Genomic DNA, 19481 nt, shown 5'->3' with positions numbered 1-19481 from the left:
ACTCTTTAATTATGTAAGGGATGAAAACTGTCAGATATTCAGGTATATCAGGTCAGTATGTGTACTATCTATGAGTTTACAGTACTTAACTATAAAAACCGCTGATGAACAGACTGCTTCATTGCTTATTGATACATTCTTATCATTAATATCAGTCAGATTCTAACTTCTTTGCTGAAGTTATAGTTAATATTGTGTATAACTCTGCGAAGTATCCTTTCGGAGTTCCGAAACGCTATGACACACATCCAGAGGTGACACTCAGCAGAACATCAGTTAGAATGTTTCTGTGATATGGAGACATTCAGCGACACTCCACATCACTTTTAGTGTTAGAAATTAATCAGATCTGCCTGAATTCCATTGATTGAAGCCTGTTTCCATGGACATTTCAGGAGATTGTGTTAAGGATGTAAAAATACTATAGAACCATTAATGTTGGTTTAATTGTGGAAAACTCTATATGTCTGCTCATTAAAGATACTCTGTCTGAGGGTTTTTGTTGTTTTTATCATGGTGGTCCATGATTGGTGACTGAAAAATGGTGAAACACCCAAAACACAAAAAACTATGATGCAAAACAAGGACAAATGTGCAAAGAAAGTAGTTATTTTTACTAATTCTGGCATATTTACATGGGTGTACTTTTTATACAGTAATGTTCATAAATGTGGATGGTCCCTATTATATAAACCAATAAATAAATAAAAATTAAAACATACCACAAAACTGTTGTGAATATGCACAAAAAACAGAGTTGTATGTTCAAATGTGCAATACTGTATACAATTAGCAGTTGCAATCCATTCTTTGCATATTTATCCCTACATATTCTACCTATCTTTGTTTGATGTATTGGTTGTTTTCAGTAATTGGATGTTTGATCATTACTCTAGTACTAACTACTCAGGATCCTTAGTTAATGAATAAATGCATAATCGGAATCAGAATATCTTTAATGTCATTGTACCAAGTAAAACGAAATTGAGGTAGAGCTCTCAGGTTCAGTGCAAATTAAAAGACAAACAACAAAACACTACAAACAAAGAATATTTGTAAAAAAAAAAAAAAAAAAATTGAATTTAAATAGAGCAAATAACATGAGAAATAGTGCAATTGTGATGAGAAGACAGATAGGCAAAGATAAATAGTGTGAAAATAATAATGTGAGAGCCCGGAAACGGTAAACAGATATTGCACGTTATTGAATATAATGAGATATTGCAGCGAAAATCAGTGTTATTGCAGGTGTCCGATTGATGTTAGGCTGAGTTGTTTATTGTGGTGATAGCTCTGGGAAACAAGATATCCCTCAGTCTATTATAAAGACTCTGAGAACATGACGGCGACCGCGTCTTACCTCGATCACTGTCGTACAGGTAGGCGAACTTGTCCCACTTGTAGTACTCAATGAGACTGAGGAGGGGGCCCTTGATGTCAGGTCTCATCTGAATGATGAACTGTTGGTTTCCATCCAGAGGGAAGCTGGGTGTTATGAAGGACACGTGGAGCGTCCCGCAAAACGACGTGATGGTGTTGACGGACTTCTTGTCGTAGAATCCGAAAATGGCGTACACTCCTCTTGAGAACTGTGAACAGACTGAAACAGAAGAAGTAGATTATGTAACCTGATGTTTAGCACTTATCCTCTGTTAGTTGGCATCTAGAGAGAGCTCTTTTGAGTATACAGTTGCGGAAAAAATTATTAGATCATCAAAAACAATAGTTATGCAATCAAGTACTAACTACTGTGTGTATCATGTGACTAAAACTGACAAAAGAAAACATGGAACGCCTAAAAGCACAATTTTTGTCAGTACAATGCCATAGTTATTAATGTAAGAACTGAAGTGATTTTGGTTATTATCAAGAAAACCATGGAAAATGGATAGATATCAGCTAAGAAATTAAACTCTTATGAGCAATTTTTTTTGTTGTTATCATTATATTTGTCCAAACAAATGTACGTTTAGTTATACCAGACATTAAAATGAACAAGAAACTGAAGAAAACAAGGGTGGTCTAATAATTTTTTCCGCGACTGTAGTTCTATTTTATAACAGGAATTTGTGCTTTCATTTCTTTTCTGCAACAAACTTCGGTGCTTATACGTCTTAGCCATTACTCATGACCGTATATACATCCACGGGCTTTAGAAAACCTTTAGTGTACATTAGAGCCACACACAACTATTAAGGGATGTCTTTTTCAGTTTCCCTTTCAGTTGATTAATGGACAGCTTTCTGTAAGCTCCGCCTGGGGAGTGCTTGTATTCCGCTGCAAAAGATCAACTGTACAACACTCACTATGTGAAACTTTTATGAGTCACCCTTTGGCTTTTTGATACAGTGGGAATAACTGATGCTGAGGTGCCGTATGAGTCAAGCATTTACCAAAAACTCCACATTAATTCCTCATATGTGATGACCATCTGTGCCGTACCATGATATGCTGTAATGAGGCTGTCTTTTGTTTGATTCCTGCTCAGGCTCTAAACCAATTCAGGCTTTTCCTCTGGGAATATGTTGCCAGGCAGACCAGTGTATCACAATCATCTCGCTGTATGTCATGTGTAGATTTTACCGGATAATATGCATCCTTTTAAATGTCAGTATTCTTGTCTGCCTTCTGGGGTTTGCAGCTAGCATCATGATGACTAAATAGAATCAGATTAATTGTAATGCAGTCTTTGTAAAATCCCCTTTGTTCCATAATTCATGATCCGTGTCCACGTATGGTACATACAGTTTGCTGGCTTTTAACATTCATTATGCACTAACCAGAAAACAGTACTGTGCACTCGGGGTAAACATGAACCCTGAGTGTAATTCTCAAGATGCAGGCTGTTTCTCAAACATCGTACCGGGGTCAGCAGATTGGCATGTTGCTTGTAAATGTATATTGATCAAATGGAAGTTAATCAGGCTTATTGACTTGGACATACGTGTCCTCTGGTGTAATTAATCTAATGAGTCATTTCCTCTTCCACAATATGCTCGGGATCAGATGCTGATGTAGGGAATTGGAGTCCGAAAAGCAGATATTAGATAGCTCTGTAGGGATCCCATCACTGAAAATAAATTGCGGCTTAGTTTTGATAGAAACATCATGCAACTAAGCTGTAGGAAGGTGATATTCAATACATGCATGCTTCAGCTGCAACAGCCAATCTACTGGATGCTGTTGTTCATCACTCTGATTTATTATCGGCGAATTAGTGGTGAATTGTACGCCAAAGCTGAATGGTCCTCTGTGTCTTCAAGTCACAATGAACACTGAAGTTTATTAATTTATCAAGCACTTACGAGTCCTTTACCTCCATTATACATCACTACATTACTGTCTTTTAATATCAGTGCCCATGGAACGTGCCTGAAATCATCATTCTGCTGCATGTACCATCTGTTTTCTAGTTTTGCTCACAATGCACCTGAAAACAGCATGTAGACAAAGCTTAAAGGGACCATATGTAGTAGAAGAAGTTCTGCCAAAGATGCTAATATATTCAATAGATTGCATAGATATAAATTGAATATACAGTCGTGAAAAAAATTATTAGACCACCCTTGTTTTCCTCAATTTCTTGTTCATTTTACTTAACTAAAGGTACATTTGTTTGGACGAATATAATGATAACAACAAAAATAGCTCATAAGAGTTTAACTTCAGAGCTGATATCTAGCATTTTTCCATGGTTTTCTTGTTAATAACCAAAATCACTTCAGTTCATTCAGGCATTGTACTGACAAAAACAGTGCTTTTAGACATTCCATGTTTTCTTTTCTGTCTGTTTTAGTCACATGATACACACTAGAGTTAGTACTTGATCGCATAACCATTGTTTTTGATGACTTTTGATGGTCTAATAATTTTTTCCACGACTGTATGTACAAAGACGGTCTTCCAGATTTATGTGACCACTAGAGGCAGTAGTGAGTCACTCTGTTGGTCTACCATGGTGAGGAAATCTACCACCACGAGGCCTTTGACCAAAGCATCAAAAAGTGACCAGACGGGATGAGAACCTTTAAGAAACAACTTTTAGAGTCAAAGAAAGTGACAAGGCGATAAAAGCAAGAATCACTGTTGTTTTCCCCACAGGACATAGCAATAAATGAAAAGAATGGAGTTTGATGTAGATGTTTCTCCTACACAGGTGAGTTTGATTATGAGGCTTATGATGATATAAAGTTATTATGGGTAGATATTATCTTTACTAAGTTGCCATTTGTTGATCCACAGTTCAGACTAAACTGTGACACTTCTGACTTTATTTGGACAATTCCAAACAAATCTTTAGTGCATCTACTAACAACTATCCATAAAAATAGCGTCTATGAGTTTTAGTTTGACAAAGAAAACTTCATGATGTCATGATGAGATGTGTGTGTAAACAATGAGCTTTATTCTTTATTCAGTGGGTGATACAGTCTTTGGATACATAGTGTCAATTCATTGGTGGTTTTGGTAGAACTAAGCGTGTTCTGGTACGAGACTTCCCCCTGCTGGTGAGATTTTGGAAAAACACCACTACATAGAACCACTTAAAGATTCCATCATTTTAAATGGTTTTTAGTTTTTTAGTGTTTTACGTTTACAACGACTAGCAAATTACCCATGTTCTGAGTGTATTAACTTTGTAATTCTATTTGTTATATTTTTGTTATTTCCAGTACCAAACTATCTTTGTTTTTTTAATCATCACAACACCTTTCTCGGTTATATCGCAAACGAAGCCTTCACCTCAAAATATTCTGAGATAAAGAAGAAGAACAAGAAGCAGAAGAAGCAGCAGAAGGAGGAGGAGGAGGAGGAGGAGGAGGAGAGCTGCCAGACATATTCTCATTACCATTATGAGTTACCATGTTCATGTATCTATCAATTTGTTGACGTTGTATTCCACCTGTATTCTTAAATCTTCCCACCTTTTCTTTTAAAGATCCTTAAAGCTTTCACTTGGATCTCATTTCTAATTCCACATGCACACCTATCATTCAACCTGACCAGATTCATGAGTGTGTTGCACAAAATCGAAGACTGAAAAACATTGCCACAGGATGCACAAGATTATGCTTTCCTAAAATATTCAGCAGATAAGTCGTATATAAAGTGTCTGGTCATTGGATGTGATTATTGGCTGCCTCCTGAAAGTTAATTAATTGTAACTGGTGCTGAAGCAATATTTCGTGTGATAAATATTCATGTATTGATTCACAATTTCCAGTTGGAGTCTGCAAACCATTCAGCCCAGAATGAAAAGCCTGCATCTCCACATCTCCATCCTTAAAGCGACTCCAACCCCCAATGGCTTTTCACTCCTCACTTTCCCAAAACATGCTGAGCTTGAGGTCAACATAAGCAGAGGCGAGGTCAGCTTTTATCCCACCGCCAGCATTCATGTGTTCCTAAAATCTTTACTAATCCATGGATTCCTGCAATTAAATGTTCATCAAAGTCATCTGAAACAACCCAGTGGAAAGGGAAGTGCAATAATAGATTAACTACAGTCAGTAGGTAGGTATTAAACACAACAGAACCTTAAAAAATGACAGCTGCTTCTGAATATTTTATTTTAATTTAGTTTCAGGTATTTTTTTTTTATACATACATCTATACTTTTTAATCATTATCCCTCAAAGACCTTAACAGCCTCTACTGAGCAAAAGCCTCTACTGATCTAAAACATTTAATATCTTTGAAACTGTTAATCTTATGAATACATTTAAACAATTCAGGTAAAAAACAAGTTTCTCATCTTTTTATCATCATTAGATATGACCAATTTGGACATTCAGAAGCTCTGTAGTGAATGTGGAACCATTTTCTGCAACACTGATTCACCAGTAAAACCCATGTAGTTTGACAAATGCCAGTGATGATAGATGTGTGTTTTCATGTACAGTTAATGATAGGCTATATTTTAATTAAAAAAAAAGTCACTTTTTCTTCAGCTTTTCTATAGCATTCGGATTTACTTTTATGAACATCTACATGATCAGTGAATGAAATACAGGAAAATATCTCATTTTCTCTGAAAATTGCTAAAATGCAGACAATAAATCATCAAGAAAAGGGGATATAAAGAAAAATTCATTTGGAAATCACCAGAAAATTGTCCTAGGTTTTTCAGTTAATAAGACTAGAGTGGGAAATGTAGCTACATGCATCGGAAAGAAAGTATGTAATTTAGATTTTCTTGTAAAAAAAAAAAAAGAAGGTCATTCAGTCACTTCTGTACAATAGCAAGCGTGAAAATATGAACCCCACTTCATTTTGCAACTCTGCATGTCCAAACATACCTCATTTATGGGTTTCCTCCAGTTGCCCCCAACATTAAAAACAGGCATATATAGTTTAATTTGTCAGTGCCCCTGATCACAGTACTCATAAACCTCTAGAGTTGGCCCCAGATCACCTTCAATGGCAGAGCTGCTCCTAATGTGTACTATATGCTAATGCTAATCGCTAATGCTAATGTTAATGCTAGGCACTGTGTGTATTAGGATATGTAGAATGCAGAGACAAAAAAGCAAGTCAACCGTTAACCTTTTTACATTCTATGTCCATGCTTCCAGTACCAGGGGCAGCCATAGTTCCATCTGTGTTGCCATGGTAATGCTACATGATGCTTGTAGCACTATAACATGCTACAACATTCTATACATCCATGTCACAGCAGAACGTCAGATAAAAGCTCAATAAAACCAACTGTCAGAAAACAGAACACAACCCAAACAAGCACTTCAACAGGCAAATATCTAAAATTCTAAAATAACAGTCTGAAACCAGCGTATGTCATGAATAATTTAATAAAACAACAGACCAGTGAGACCAACTTTGCAGCGCTAAGCTAACACTAAGCAGATCCAACAGTACAAGTATTATTTCTCTACTGATAAAACTCACTGAAGGAGACAAAAGAGAGCAAAAGTACAGGTTGTATTATGAAATGATGATTACAAATTTTGTTTTACCTTTGCCAATTTCTGATAATAACTTGGCTTTATACGAATGAGTCTTCTCCTATCCATTGTTTTAGGTTCCACTGAAATGATTCCTACTGGAAAAAAATGGCTCTTTGCTTAATATTACTTTGGAGATCAACATCGTAATGCACCGGACTGAATGATCCAACACCCAAACCTTCTTTGTTGTGCATATTACTATATTTCTTTCTCACGCTGAAGTCTGCTTGAAATTTGGAAAAAATGCTTATTAATTAACTTTGGATAAACCATGACACTGTACTGCCGCGTTAAAATACATTTCATTACATTACACTATATTAATAATCTAATATGTTAATTGATAGTAATGAGTGACACTACATTTACTGGGACTTATATATAGATAGTTTCTTTTCCAATGTCAACCCTTTTCTTATGTTTCCTGTAGAAAAAATAAACCATTGACATATTGATAGTATTGTTTCGTTCTGTGGTTGTTGCACAATAAGTACTTTCTGCCCTGTCTGTTATTAAATTGACTTTGTTTCATCGGCAACTCCTTATTTATTTTATCAAAAAGTATATAATATAGGCGAGGTAATGAAATAGATGTCATGACACTGAGCCTTGAGATCATACACTATATGGACAAAAATATTACGGCACACAGACTCCAAGGGCCTGGTTTACTAAGATCGCAAATAATGGGCGCAAATGTGCTTGCTCGCGCTAAAATATGCATGTGCTATTGATTTGTGTGTCAGGGGTGATCAACTAAGATTGCCTGCGCAAATGACACCAGGCGCAAAGTCTTGGAGACCGCCCTAATTAAATGAGGATTTTGCGTGTGCTACTAGTTGTCGTCATGGAGACAGTGCACTGTAAAAACTGCTCTGGGATATGCCAGTACTCATAAATATGAAGTTGTTCTTTTTCCACACAGAGGGGTGAGTGGGCATTTCTCTGTTGTTGTTTATCAGTGGTGAAGTGTGTTATTAGTAAAATAAATACCTTCTCTCCTTATGTCGCTCTGTATGGTGAACGAAAACTTTCAAGTCCGTGGGCATGAGAGAAATGTGTGGATGTGCCACTGGTGGAACTGGGCGTGGGGGGCAGGCCCATAAAGTGTTTGTGTGTGTGTGGGGGCATATGTCTCAATTTTTTTTTTTCTTCCGTCATTCCAAAAATGTTGATGTGATCAGAACAGATTGGTTCTCTGCGTTGTGCCTATGCCTCCTCCTCGCCACAACTACTGCAGCCAGTTTTGCGCGAAGTTGAAACCTGCCTTTCAAACGCACTAAATGTAGATGCAAAATCAGCCATCGCAATTAGTTTCTGGTTTGGTAAATCACATTGCACGTGCTAAATAAATATTTGCATTTACTCCTCCCAATAATTTTGCGCATTCTGGCAGAAACGCCCATATTGCATATTCATCAGGGCAAACACGCTAAATGGGTTGCGCAAGCTATTTTGCCCATTTGAGAGGCGCAAACCTTGGTGCGCCCTGTTAGCAGATAAGCTTCAACGTGTTTTTGCGGGCGCAGTCAAGTTTGCGCACGTTTTTACACACCCAAGCCTTTAGCAAATCAGGCCCCAAGTGTTTCATTACCTACAGGGGACTGGGCTATGAAATGACAATAAAAGTTATTATCGTTTATATTATTTTAGTTTATTTATTTATAATTTTATATTGCTATAAATAAAACATCTTTAGGGTTAATTTTGTATACATTATCATATTTCTCCTTAACTTTACTAAACTTTGGCTTTTTTAATTTATCATGATCATTGTTTTAAATGATCTGATCATTTTAAACCACAAGTAACCATCTACTTTCTTCAACTGTCGCATAGAAATAAAAATTTACCTTCAATCTTAAAACAAACATTGATTTGACAGTTATTACAACAATTATTGACAATTAACATGAACATATTTATCATGATAATATTTCAAATCAATGAGAATTGGACGTCGGATAAGCTGTAGGAGTGATTTGTTACAGTTTTTTGTTCTCTTACTGTATTTGTTGCTTGGAAGTAAATTGATTAAACCTCTTGTTTTGTTCTCAAGCGAAAAACAGTCCTGTCAAAGAAGTGAAACATATTCTGTGATCTGTGTTGTCTCTCCTGAAGCCCACGGAGCTGTAGTTGTCTTATGTCTCTCTGTCACGTCTGGCTATTGTGATGTTTCCAAGGCTTTCTTTGCTGACACTCTGTCGCTTGTGAGCCTGCTGAGTTTGCCCAGGATTAAAACTCTCTGAGCTCGTGCTTAGAGACTGGATATCCCCATGACTGCGCTGCAGCTTATGCCAGCGTGAACACTTTGACAACACGTTACATTATTACCAAAAATGGCCATTAACATCCAGTAGCGATGCACTGCCCATTTTGATAAAGGATTCTGTCGTCTGGAATGAAGACCAGGAGGGTTTTAATGGACACAACATCTACGTGTGCTTCAATAAGGAATTTGGAAATGTTTAATTAAGGAAGAAAAGCCAGGCACAAACAGTAAGTTAGAAATAGTGAAGACTGTGGAAAAGCCATTAAGCCTCTGTCACATCTGACTGCTTTTCAATGAAAGCAGGGAGTATTCGCCCTCAGTACACAGAGGAAAGGAGTGACTGCATAAATCGTCTTTTTTTTTCTGGTGTTGATGAGGTCACCCTAATTAGACATTGTGAGCAAAACGTTGAAACACATCTTATTACCGCTCACAGCTCGGTCTGTAAGCTGTTTCAGACCCAGTTTTCCATCACTTTCTGCAAAAAAAAAATAAAATAAAAAAAATAACAGTTCTTACTTAATCTGGGAAATGCACAAGTAAGACAAACAGACTGTCGATATTTGGGGAATTGTAATCCTTGCATTGTGACGACAGACAATAGAACACAGTATACAGCATATGTGTGTATGCTTGTGCAAATGTGCTGCCGTCTGTTTAGTCTCATCTGGTCGATCTCACACTAATCACCTTAACATGTTTTTTTTTTTTATCTATGTACCACTTCTGTCCATGGAAATAATCCTACTGAACGCAAAAAGTGCAAAATAAAACAACAAAAATAAACTGTATCGAACAAGATCTGACCTGGCAACCACTGCAATATGCATATGTTTGAGGTTCATTTTGTATGCATTATAGCTGCATTTGCAATTTCCAAAAGAAAGAATAAGACATTATAGCTTCATAAAAGTATGGACAGACAGAAGGTCATGCATCAGCACTTTCCTCATTGAAATATTGAAAAAGAAATAACTTTATGCAAAAGGCCTGGAGAGTGACACGCTTGGAATCTAAAACACTCGGCTCATTTCAGGCTTTAAAAGAGATAAATTGGAAAAAAATTCAAACTTACCATGCTGTATTTGTAAGATTATGGTTTTACTCACAATGTTTTGCTGAAAAGCCAAACTGCTGTTCTTCTACACAATGAAACTGACCTAAAAATGTAGCTTCATAGCACCAACAATCTTGTTTCTAAAAATCTGGCAACAATTGTACTATTTAAGATGTGCAACAGCTATGTACTTACTAATTCCATGTCGTACAGATGCTGATCTGACACTGTGGTCATCAGAAGGTCATCATCACCCCATTAACACAGGAGGTTAAATCTGTCGTAACAGTGACTCTGACTCGGTGCATCACCTTCAGACGAGAAGGTCTACCCTGTAAAATATATTTAGCCGTCCCAATTAGCTGACCTGGTTTCCACCGCCATGGCACTGACAGCGTTTCCATCACTGTGCCAGTGTTTACATTAAAGCTCCATCGTTGATCAAAGATTATACATGCATAAATTAACTGCTAATTAACCATCCATCTTCAGCGAAAATGCACCTAAAATGGTTGTACAGTTTCATGAAAGAATAAACACTATTGGTAATTTGTTTGATCATTGACCAAACATTGTAAGAAGACTTTTTGTGTATTTTCACTTTTTTTTTGGGAACATGTTTACTCTAAAAGATAAAGAATTCCTTTTCTTTTTAGTCAGACTGATAGAAAAAGTTGATTTTTACCTTTTTACCTTACTCTGCTCTAAAAGACAGTGAACAGTTTTATCATAATTTATGATAATAATAATAATAATAATAATAATAATAACAACAATTGCACAAGCCTCTATTCTATGTTAAGCTGTAGACCAGGGGTATCAATCTCATTTTAGTTCAGCGGCCACAATCAGCCCAATGGGATTTCAAGCAGGTTGGAAAAATAATAGCATAATAACCTACAAATAATAACTCAATTTTTTTTTTTTTTGTTTTCATGCAAAAAAGAAAAAGTGCAATTTTATCAATATTATGTCTCAGCTTCTCATTTACGCACACACATTATAACTTACAGATCTCAAGCCGTTTTCAGTCCAACAGAGAACCGTACCAGTGCTGGTTCCTACACCTAATCTCGAACTGGCTGACATGTTCACACCAAAAATCAGAACGTTTGGGAACCGAAAATTTGGTTTCCCATGAGCCCCAAGTAAAAGTTGTCCTTTCTAAGTGAACGGTGATGACATGAGTGGACGTCACCAGGTCAGTCCGGGTCATAAGTGGAAAAATAAATGAATCAAAAAAATGTGAGTGTGGAAAATGGATGAGAAACCGAGTTGTTAAGTTCTGTGTTGCATTAAATAAAAACCATCTTCTGTGTCATCTTTACTGCCACTTGTACATTCACTTGCAGATGAGCATTTTTTCCTCCTACAACCTATCCCATCATGCATCAGTCCTACTACATCTACTGGCAAGTGATGAAAGACAAAACAATAGCAATACGACATCTCCCTGGTTTCAGTTTTTTTTGGTGGCGAAGCAACACCCTCTGTCAATGACACATCATGGGCTCGAATAATGGTACGAACGCAGGGCCGTTGATAGACAAACACCTCGGTTCCCAGTGTAACGGTGTGGGAACCAGCGACGACACCGGGCTGGCCGGTCCAAAAACAGCTACAGCGGATCTACAAAGACATGAATTATTTACTAACAGTTAGTATTCCAATGGTTGTTGTAAATGTTGTAAATTATCATATAATTTTGCTTTTTCGACACAAAAACAAGGACAAACATTTGGAGTTGTCATCATTTATACATTATTAAGCTATTATTTTACTTGTCTGATCCATTTTTTTTAGATCTGATCTCTGGTCTTGTGCTGTTACTGTAACAAAGTAATTTCCCCATTGTGTGGATCAATAAAGTAAGTCTAAGTCTAAAATAAGTTTGACATCCCTGACTGTTAAAATCTTCTGTGTCATTTTTGTACTTCGCAAATTTATCCCAGAATGGACCCTTTGGCAGACTAGTTTTGGCCCATGGGCTATATGTGTGACACCCCTGCTGACATTAAAACATCTGCACAATGACAACATACTTTCCACACAGTTTGAGTGAAATGGAATAAAAGAAAAGTTGCATTTTCATTCTAGACTTCTCTGATCTGTGATATTTAACAGCAACTCAAGGAACTCAGAAAAAGATGAATCAGTCCCACACACATCACATACTGCCGTGATGATCATCAGCAGCCCCGTCACAGCTAACAGAGCTGACTGTTAAATATCTCACCTTCTCTAACACTCCTGTTCTCACCACAGAGAAAGGCCTTGGGACTTGGGGACTTTATGTAAAACTGATCTGTCACCAGTTGGCGAGGCAGCTTAAAGCCACCACCCCTTCCGTCAAAGCCCGGTTGTCACAGATTTTGACGTCATACGAGAGAAGGTCAAGAATGGTCTCATGTGATTTTAACTGTCATCTCTACATTTGAGGTAGATGTAGCTCAGTCGGCTGCTTGGTTTCAGATCCTCAGATTCAATCAGGTTTCATTAAAGCTGAGAGGATGTTGTTTTTGGTAACGGGGGGCAACTGGGAACTCAGTCTTCAGATCAAACCTACATGTTGTTTTTTTCCACTTAAGCAACCTCTGAGCCTCATCCTGAGACTTTTTAGCTGAATAACATGTTTTTTCAGCAAACTACAAAATAGTTTTTTAAAAAGCATGTCCTGCTAAAATGTATTTTGCAGAGAAAACAGGCTACATAAACCCTCAAAAACCTAAACAACCACCAGTGACCAAAAGCATCTACTGATCCACTGGACATATGTGCAAAACTTTACCGATACTTACTAAATGTTGAAAAAACAGAAGTGCGTAATGTCGGTTTTTCCATTAAATCACAAATGCAATGATTTGTTTATTTAATATTGCGAGATGACACGAAAAGTCATTCTAAAAACATGTATGAATGTAAATAGTGATGATTTACAGATATATTCATTATTATATTTTGCCCCTCTATCCCCTACTAAATTTAAAAATGATTCGGTTTCCTGGTGTGTCGACACATAGCATGCAATGTTTCTTTTAAAACTCTTCTTCATTTGTTGTAACGTCTGTCAAGATCTTTTTTTTTAATTCACGTGACTCTAGCTGCGGAAAAAGGTCTTTCCATTGCAGTTTTGCATGATATAGCATTTGCAGTACGCCCGAAAAACCACCTCTTGCCAGTGCAAAAACTTTTAATTGAAAAACGAGAGTTTTGGCGAAATTGTCATTTTTCCATTAGGCAAATTTTTATACGCAAATTATATTCGTGCAATTTGTGGGTCAATGGAAACGTGACTATTGATTTACCAGTAAAACTCATATAGTTTGACAAATAACAGTGTTTGTAGACGCTTGTTTTTATGTTCAATTAATATATTTTGTTGAAAAGTCACTTTTTCATCACTTTTCTCTGTTTTGATATAATAACCTTTGCATTTACTCTTAGTTTTCATCAACACCTACACTGTCAGTATGAAACAAGGAAAATACCTCATTTTCATTAGAAAACACAATATTATAATAAACTAATATGTAGTTTTTATGGTGTTGTGTATTTGTGCAGGCTGTACCACATTTGTCCAGCAGTCACCGCCAAAGCCTTCTGGGTATAGCACCATGACTGTAAGGTTATTGTATTCCAAAATGACTAATATCTCCCAAAATACTGGTCCTATCACCTTGCTGATTTCGCTAGTCTGTTCCTTGACCAAAAATACATAAGTATGACAAACTGCAATAGTCAGCTCTGTATGGATTTTGTGTGAATCCTAAGACACACACGCACACGCACACACACACACACACACATACACACACACAGGCGCCACTTGGCTTTTATAATACAGACAGTGAAGGTGACTTAGGAAATGTTAAATGTAGAAAAAAATTATTTGGAAGCTGGCACAAACATTTTGATATCAACAGAGACCTTTCTATTCCACTACAGTTAAACAAAGACTGGTTTAAGCCTATAACACCAAATGTATCATATCTGATACATGAGTTTTGAAGCCCTCTACATGATCAGTGTGAATTTTTTTTTTCCTGAAAAACCTGATGTATACAATTAGATACATGCAATACATGGATAATCTACCAGGGGGGAGGAATTTGTTCACCAGAGGCCTTTCCAGTGACACTATAAGATTGTCATTAATGAGGAAGGAGGCAGAACTTTGCCATTTTTGAAAAGCAATTACCGATTTGTTAGACATGTTTGTGTTACATTATGTTTTTGTTTGTTCAAAAATAATAATATTTGAGCACTGAGACCTGATGTATGATAACAAGGCAAATGTTACAGGAGCTATGATACAAAATTGAAACTCATACATGGAAATTGATATTTGAAAAAAATCTTTTTTGGGTTGTTCCGAAGGACCAATAAAGGCTCCAGTTTCAAAATACTGGAATTTTCTGTCAATTATTTAATGGTTCAGGCTTTACAGGGTTACAGATGCTTCCCCCTGTTTTCCAAAATGCTCTTGTAACATTTGCCTTGTTATCATTAATCCTCAGACACAGAGAGCAAAATGGACAGACTGTTCCGACTAAAGGCTCTGACACAAGAACAACTTTGAGACTTCCATCTTTTCTTCGTGTCTAAATTAGCCCACAGCTGTTTTTCCCAGAGCTTCGTTCTGTGCAAAAGGTTCGGAAAGATGTTCCACGCTTCACCAAGCAGGAACAAGCAACACTTAACCAGAGCAAAAATATTTACTGATATTCTATCAAATTTATGGAGCGTAGCAAGGGTTTAATAATTTCTAAGAGCTGTATGTGCAGCCCCGTAATACGTGATCTGGTTTTGTTCCTTCTGTACATGGTTGCCGGGGTAACATATCTCAGCCTTGTTCAGTCTACACTGCAGGAAATATTCACCTCGTGTCATTTCATGTAGTGTAGAGGCTTTAAATGTCAGATCTCGGGGAAACAACTTAAGAAATCAAAGAATGACTGTTTGAAGTGCGGACGCTCTTGTGTAAAAACATTCTGCAAAACGGCTCTGAACGCTAGAAGGGCAAATTGAGTTTTAATCTTAAAAAGTACGGTCAAATTGTTCCTGCAAATGTCATCATCAGTGGATTCTTTGGGCGGTAAGAAAGGCGTACATGCTTTGCAGCTCTGCAGACTGTTGCCTGGGTGACAGCTTTCAGTCATGCTCTTGAGTGGCCGATAGGAAGACTTCTGGGAGGTGTCACTGTGGGCCGGCGAGGCACGCTGGGAAGTGTTTTTGTCTGCCTCCGAGCAGCTCTTCCGGCAGCTGGTCTCTAAAAGAACAGTACAGCTCAGTTCTTATCAACTTCTGACCCCCCCCTCCTCCCATCTCCCATCCTATTTCTCTCTGTCTCTTGCTCTTTTTCTCCCTGTCTCCTTTTGTTCACTGACCTGTTTCCTGGAGGCTTTTTCGTGGCCATGGATGGAGGATGTAGGTTTCTCCAGAAGGGAGTTTGATGAACGCTTTCCGCGCTAAAATTCCAATATGCAATCATGATGCACTCATCATTTCAGGTCCGCCTTTTGTTATTGTCGCAATTTAATGTTCTAGATGTGGCTGAATTACGTGGTTTGAGAAGTGTCTATATGAGTCCCATAAATGACCCCGACAGTTCATCTCAGAAACCTGCAGACCAACGCAGCTACATATTTTCCCTCTAATGTACTGCATTTCACATCAATAACCTTAATAATGTCCAAACAGTTATGGGCATTTCCCCTGATTCTACTCATCAAAGTCTGTTTAATCTTCATGGTTAGAGCTGCTCAGTCAGTGTAAATATATTTATTATTCTCTGAGTGTGAAGAACATTTTTAAAGTCATGCCAAGGGCCCATCTTGGCTTACAGGCTGCATCACACGCTGTATTTTCCATGCAGACTTGTACTAAACACCGCACTTAAAATACTCTAGCCATTTAATAGTGTAGTTTAATTCAATCACCACAGTTGAAACTTTTATGAGAGGGAATACCGTGTAAACATCCAGCTTTTTAACTGATATTTCACCACTAACAACGCAGATTTTAGATAATTTTAGATGTTTCCTTGCTTACGAACAACTCTGTATTGCGTGTCATATCTGAAACAAAGCTATTGCAGCAAACACAAGCCCACCGACCCACCCCACTAAGCACAATACAGAATTCCTCAGCCGTATTGATTGTGCAAACCGAGCCCATACTTCACACAGAGCTACTTTGTTCACATTTCATCTGCCTCCTGTAATAAAACAGATCGTATGTCCGCTGACCTTTAGTGGAAATACCAAGGCAGAGTTTGGATCGGCTCTTCTATGTTCTAATGATCTTGAAACCTGCTAGACCAAAATTAGTTACATCTATAAAAACACAGTTTCATCCAGCATCTGAGGGAGCAGCTGCCATAGCAACCAGACAGCAGTGTTTGCTGAAGATGAATAGGCATCAACTCACAGAGGTGGAGCGAGCTGAAAGCCATTAATACACACAACCCTATGTTTTATGCCTCTGGTTCTAATGGCACAGGCCCTGTTTAGGTGTACAGAGCTCCATTGTTTTCAACCCCCTCCCCTTAGGCCCCTTTATCTTTCATCCTCCCTTTTACCCTTTTTTTCCCCTCCCTCATTACAGAAAACACAGGGGAGAAGGATGGAGCCATGCAATATCCCGTCACTGGGACATGGCCCCCACCCGGGTTTACTCAAGAGGACTTATCATCGGCATTTTGGCCCTTTTAAATCCTCCCTCTGTCCCTGGGCTGGATACAACCATCCATCATTCCATTTCACTAAAGGGTCACATACATTTAATGGTAAGGTCTAAGTCTCGGAAGAGACATCTCTGTGCGTATTAGGCCATTTCAGATCAATTTTAGCTCTATAATATTTAATATCAGCACAAATACTTAAACTAGACCTGCTTAACAAACACACATGATAAATTTAGTCGATGATTTATATAAAACATATTCTCAGTTCACTAATTTCATGTATAAAAGTCCAGTCCTACTCCTTAATTTTAACAAAAAAAGAACTATTATAATATTATATTAATCATACTCATTAATATAGTTTAGTCTATGTTTATCTGCTGTTTTTCTATAGTATAGTATAGTATAGTATAGTATAGTATAGTATAGTATAGTATAGTATAGTATAGTATATACTCTCCTAACAAGATTTATTTGTTGTTGTTTCATGAAACAAAGACACATCCACCGGCAGGTACAACACTGACCTAATATACCTATATGAGCTGTATTTTGGGTTCAGGTGCAAGTTCATTACATTAAATAACAGGAGTGCAAATGCATGTATTGGGTTGTGACACCATTGTTTTTTAATCTATTTCACTGTCCACATGTATACATAAGAGTAGGAGTTTTTAATCACCTCTACTTTTATGTGGACAAGAGGCTGAGTATCTTTATAGTTATTTTGAATAATATCTGTAGTAGCATGGATGAGGTATTAAAGAAGTTGAATGTTACAATCCCTACCGTCGTCAGACTGATAGATAAAATTGAAAACTGCCTTGACTCGATGTACTGTGCGTATTTCTACAGCTTTGAACATAATTACTAGATCTCTGTGGTATGCTGTTGAAATACTAAACGTTTTCTTCCACTTGCATTGCGGATCTTGATTCTGTAATAAACAGCTGTTTAATGGATCCCAAATCTTGAGTTGAGGTTGAGTGATAAATAACTTTGGATTATCTTACTCTCATTTGTATCTGATGGATATGATAATGGTGTCTCTCTGATGTAAAAATTGGAAATATATGTCAGCTAATTATTGACCCATTCTGATGAATCTCAGACTAAAGTGTCACTGTTGATAGGTTATATATCTTTAAAGCAGTCCAAAAGTACTATGGAATCAGTAGTTAATCATTCCCTATACTATACTGTACTGCACTATACTAGCTCTAACCCTATTAATTGCTGTTTTGTTGCTTCATGCGATCTGATTTCAGGCTTTAGCTTTGATAGACATGCATCACAGATATGCAGTCCACTCCATGGTGAAGCAAACAACTGACTGACAGATGATAGAAATGTTAACGCTGTAATTTATACGCAAGATGCAGCAGAAATATGATCCAGAGAATGTGAATATGGATTTACAAACAATAAAAGACAATAAAAAGGCACTAAAGCCCATGTTTTAGGACCAAACAACAACCCGTTTGTACGCCTTAAGCCTTTTAAGTGCAAACAAAAATGTGTAGCTGTGACATTCACTCAATTTATTATTATTAGACTAAAGTTCTATGAATGCAGAGATGAAAATATGTGTATTGTATGTTTATGTGGATTGAAAACGTGGCTTCCATGCTCAGACCAATGGAGAACCCTGGTCTATAGAGGAGAATATGTTGACTGAACATGTCTGAATGAAGTAGATGATGATGAGATGCACTCCAGCTGTCATTTGCATGTATAATCCAACTGTGACGACAATAGCAACCAATGAAAATGGCTCCATTTTTCACACACTGTTCTCCCTTGTACTGTTTAAAACAGTTTTGACATTGTGCCTTTGTCAAAGCTTGAAATGATGCCAGTGCAAACTTCCACTTCAGAAGAAACCAACAGAGCACTGACCTTGTGGAGGCTTTGGATTTAACAAGAATATTATTGTTCCAAGTGTTTTAGGTTACAGCTGGTGTCCTTTCTAGGGATTTTTATGGATTTCTCTCATTTAGTTTTTCTTTTTGTGATGAGTAAAGCACAACAAAAGTGACTCAACATCAATAAAATTACATGGTGTGAGATTTTTCTCCCTGTCACTGCCACTATTATGGTTTATAGATAAAAACAACAAATTATACTGTATATACGTCTGCCTTTTGTGCATATTTTGATGTTTTTCTGACAAATATTTGCATGTGAAATAGACCTAAACTTATGTTGTTGCAGAGTATTTTGCATATTTGAGTAACACTGTCTGCTGTGTTCATACGAGCAAAACTGGGGGAGAATAAAAGGTCAGGATTGGGAGGTATTTTATATGTTATGCTACTGTTCAGACTTCCTTCCAGTGAGGAAATGGTGAAATCAGTAAATGTCAGATAATTTATGCAGCTGGCCCCTTTTTCCAGTGTTTTATCACAGCAGGAGGTGGAGCTGCTTAAAGATGTGAAAGCTGTTTCTCCAGTGTCATATTGAGATATTTGTACTTGACTTGAATGGCACATTTTACTGGAG

At 37.3% G+C, this 19481-nt stretch overlaps 1 protein-coding gene across 6 annotated transcripts in view; it reads right to left on the bottom strand.

The window, feature by feature from the left end:
• gria2b (glutamate receptor, ionotropic, AMPA 2b) overlaps positions 1-19481 on the bottom strand; it is a 95743-nt gene that overhangs the window by 49196 nt on the left and 27066 nt on the right. For all 6 annotated transcript variants that reach the window (XM_030145234.1, XM_030145229.1, XM_030145230.1 and 3 more), the window contains exon 3: positions 1361-1600. In XM_030145234.1, the coding sequence (XP_030001094.1) occupies positions 1361-1600 (240 nt within the window). The remainder of the gene's footprint in view (positions 1-1360; positions 1601-19481) is intronic.

Source organism: Sphaeramia orbicularis, chromosome 10 (assembly GCF_902148855.1).
Source record: "Sphaeramia orbicularis chromosome 10, fSphaOr1.1, whole genome shotgun sequence".
Lineage (NCBI taxonomy): Eukaryota > Metazoa > Chordata > Actinopteri > Kurtiformes > Apogonidae > Sphaeramia > Sphaeramia orbicularis.
The sequence above is the reverse complement of the archived record's forward strand: the minus strand, read 5'-3'. Positions and strand labels throughout refer to the sequence as shown.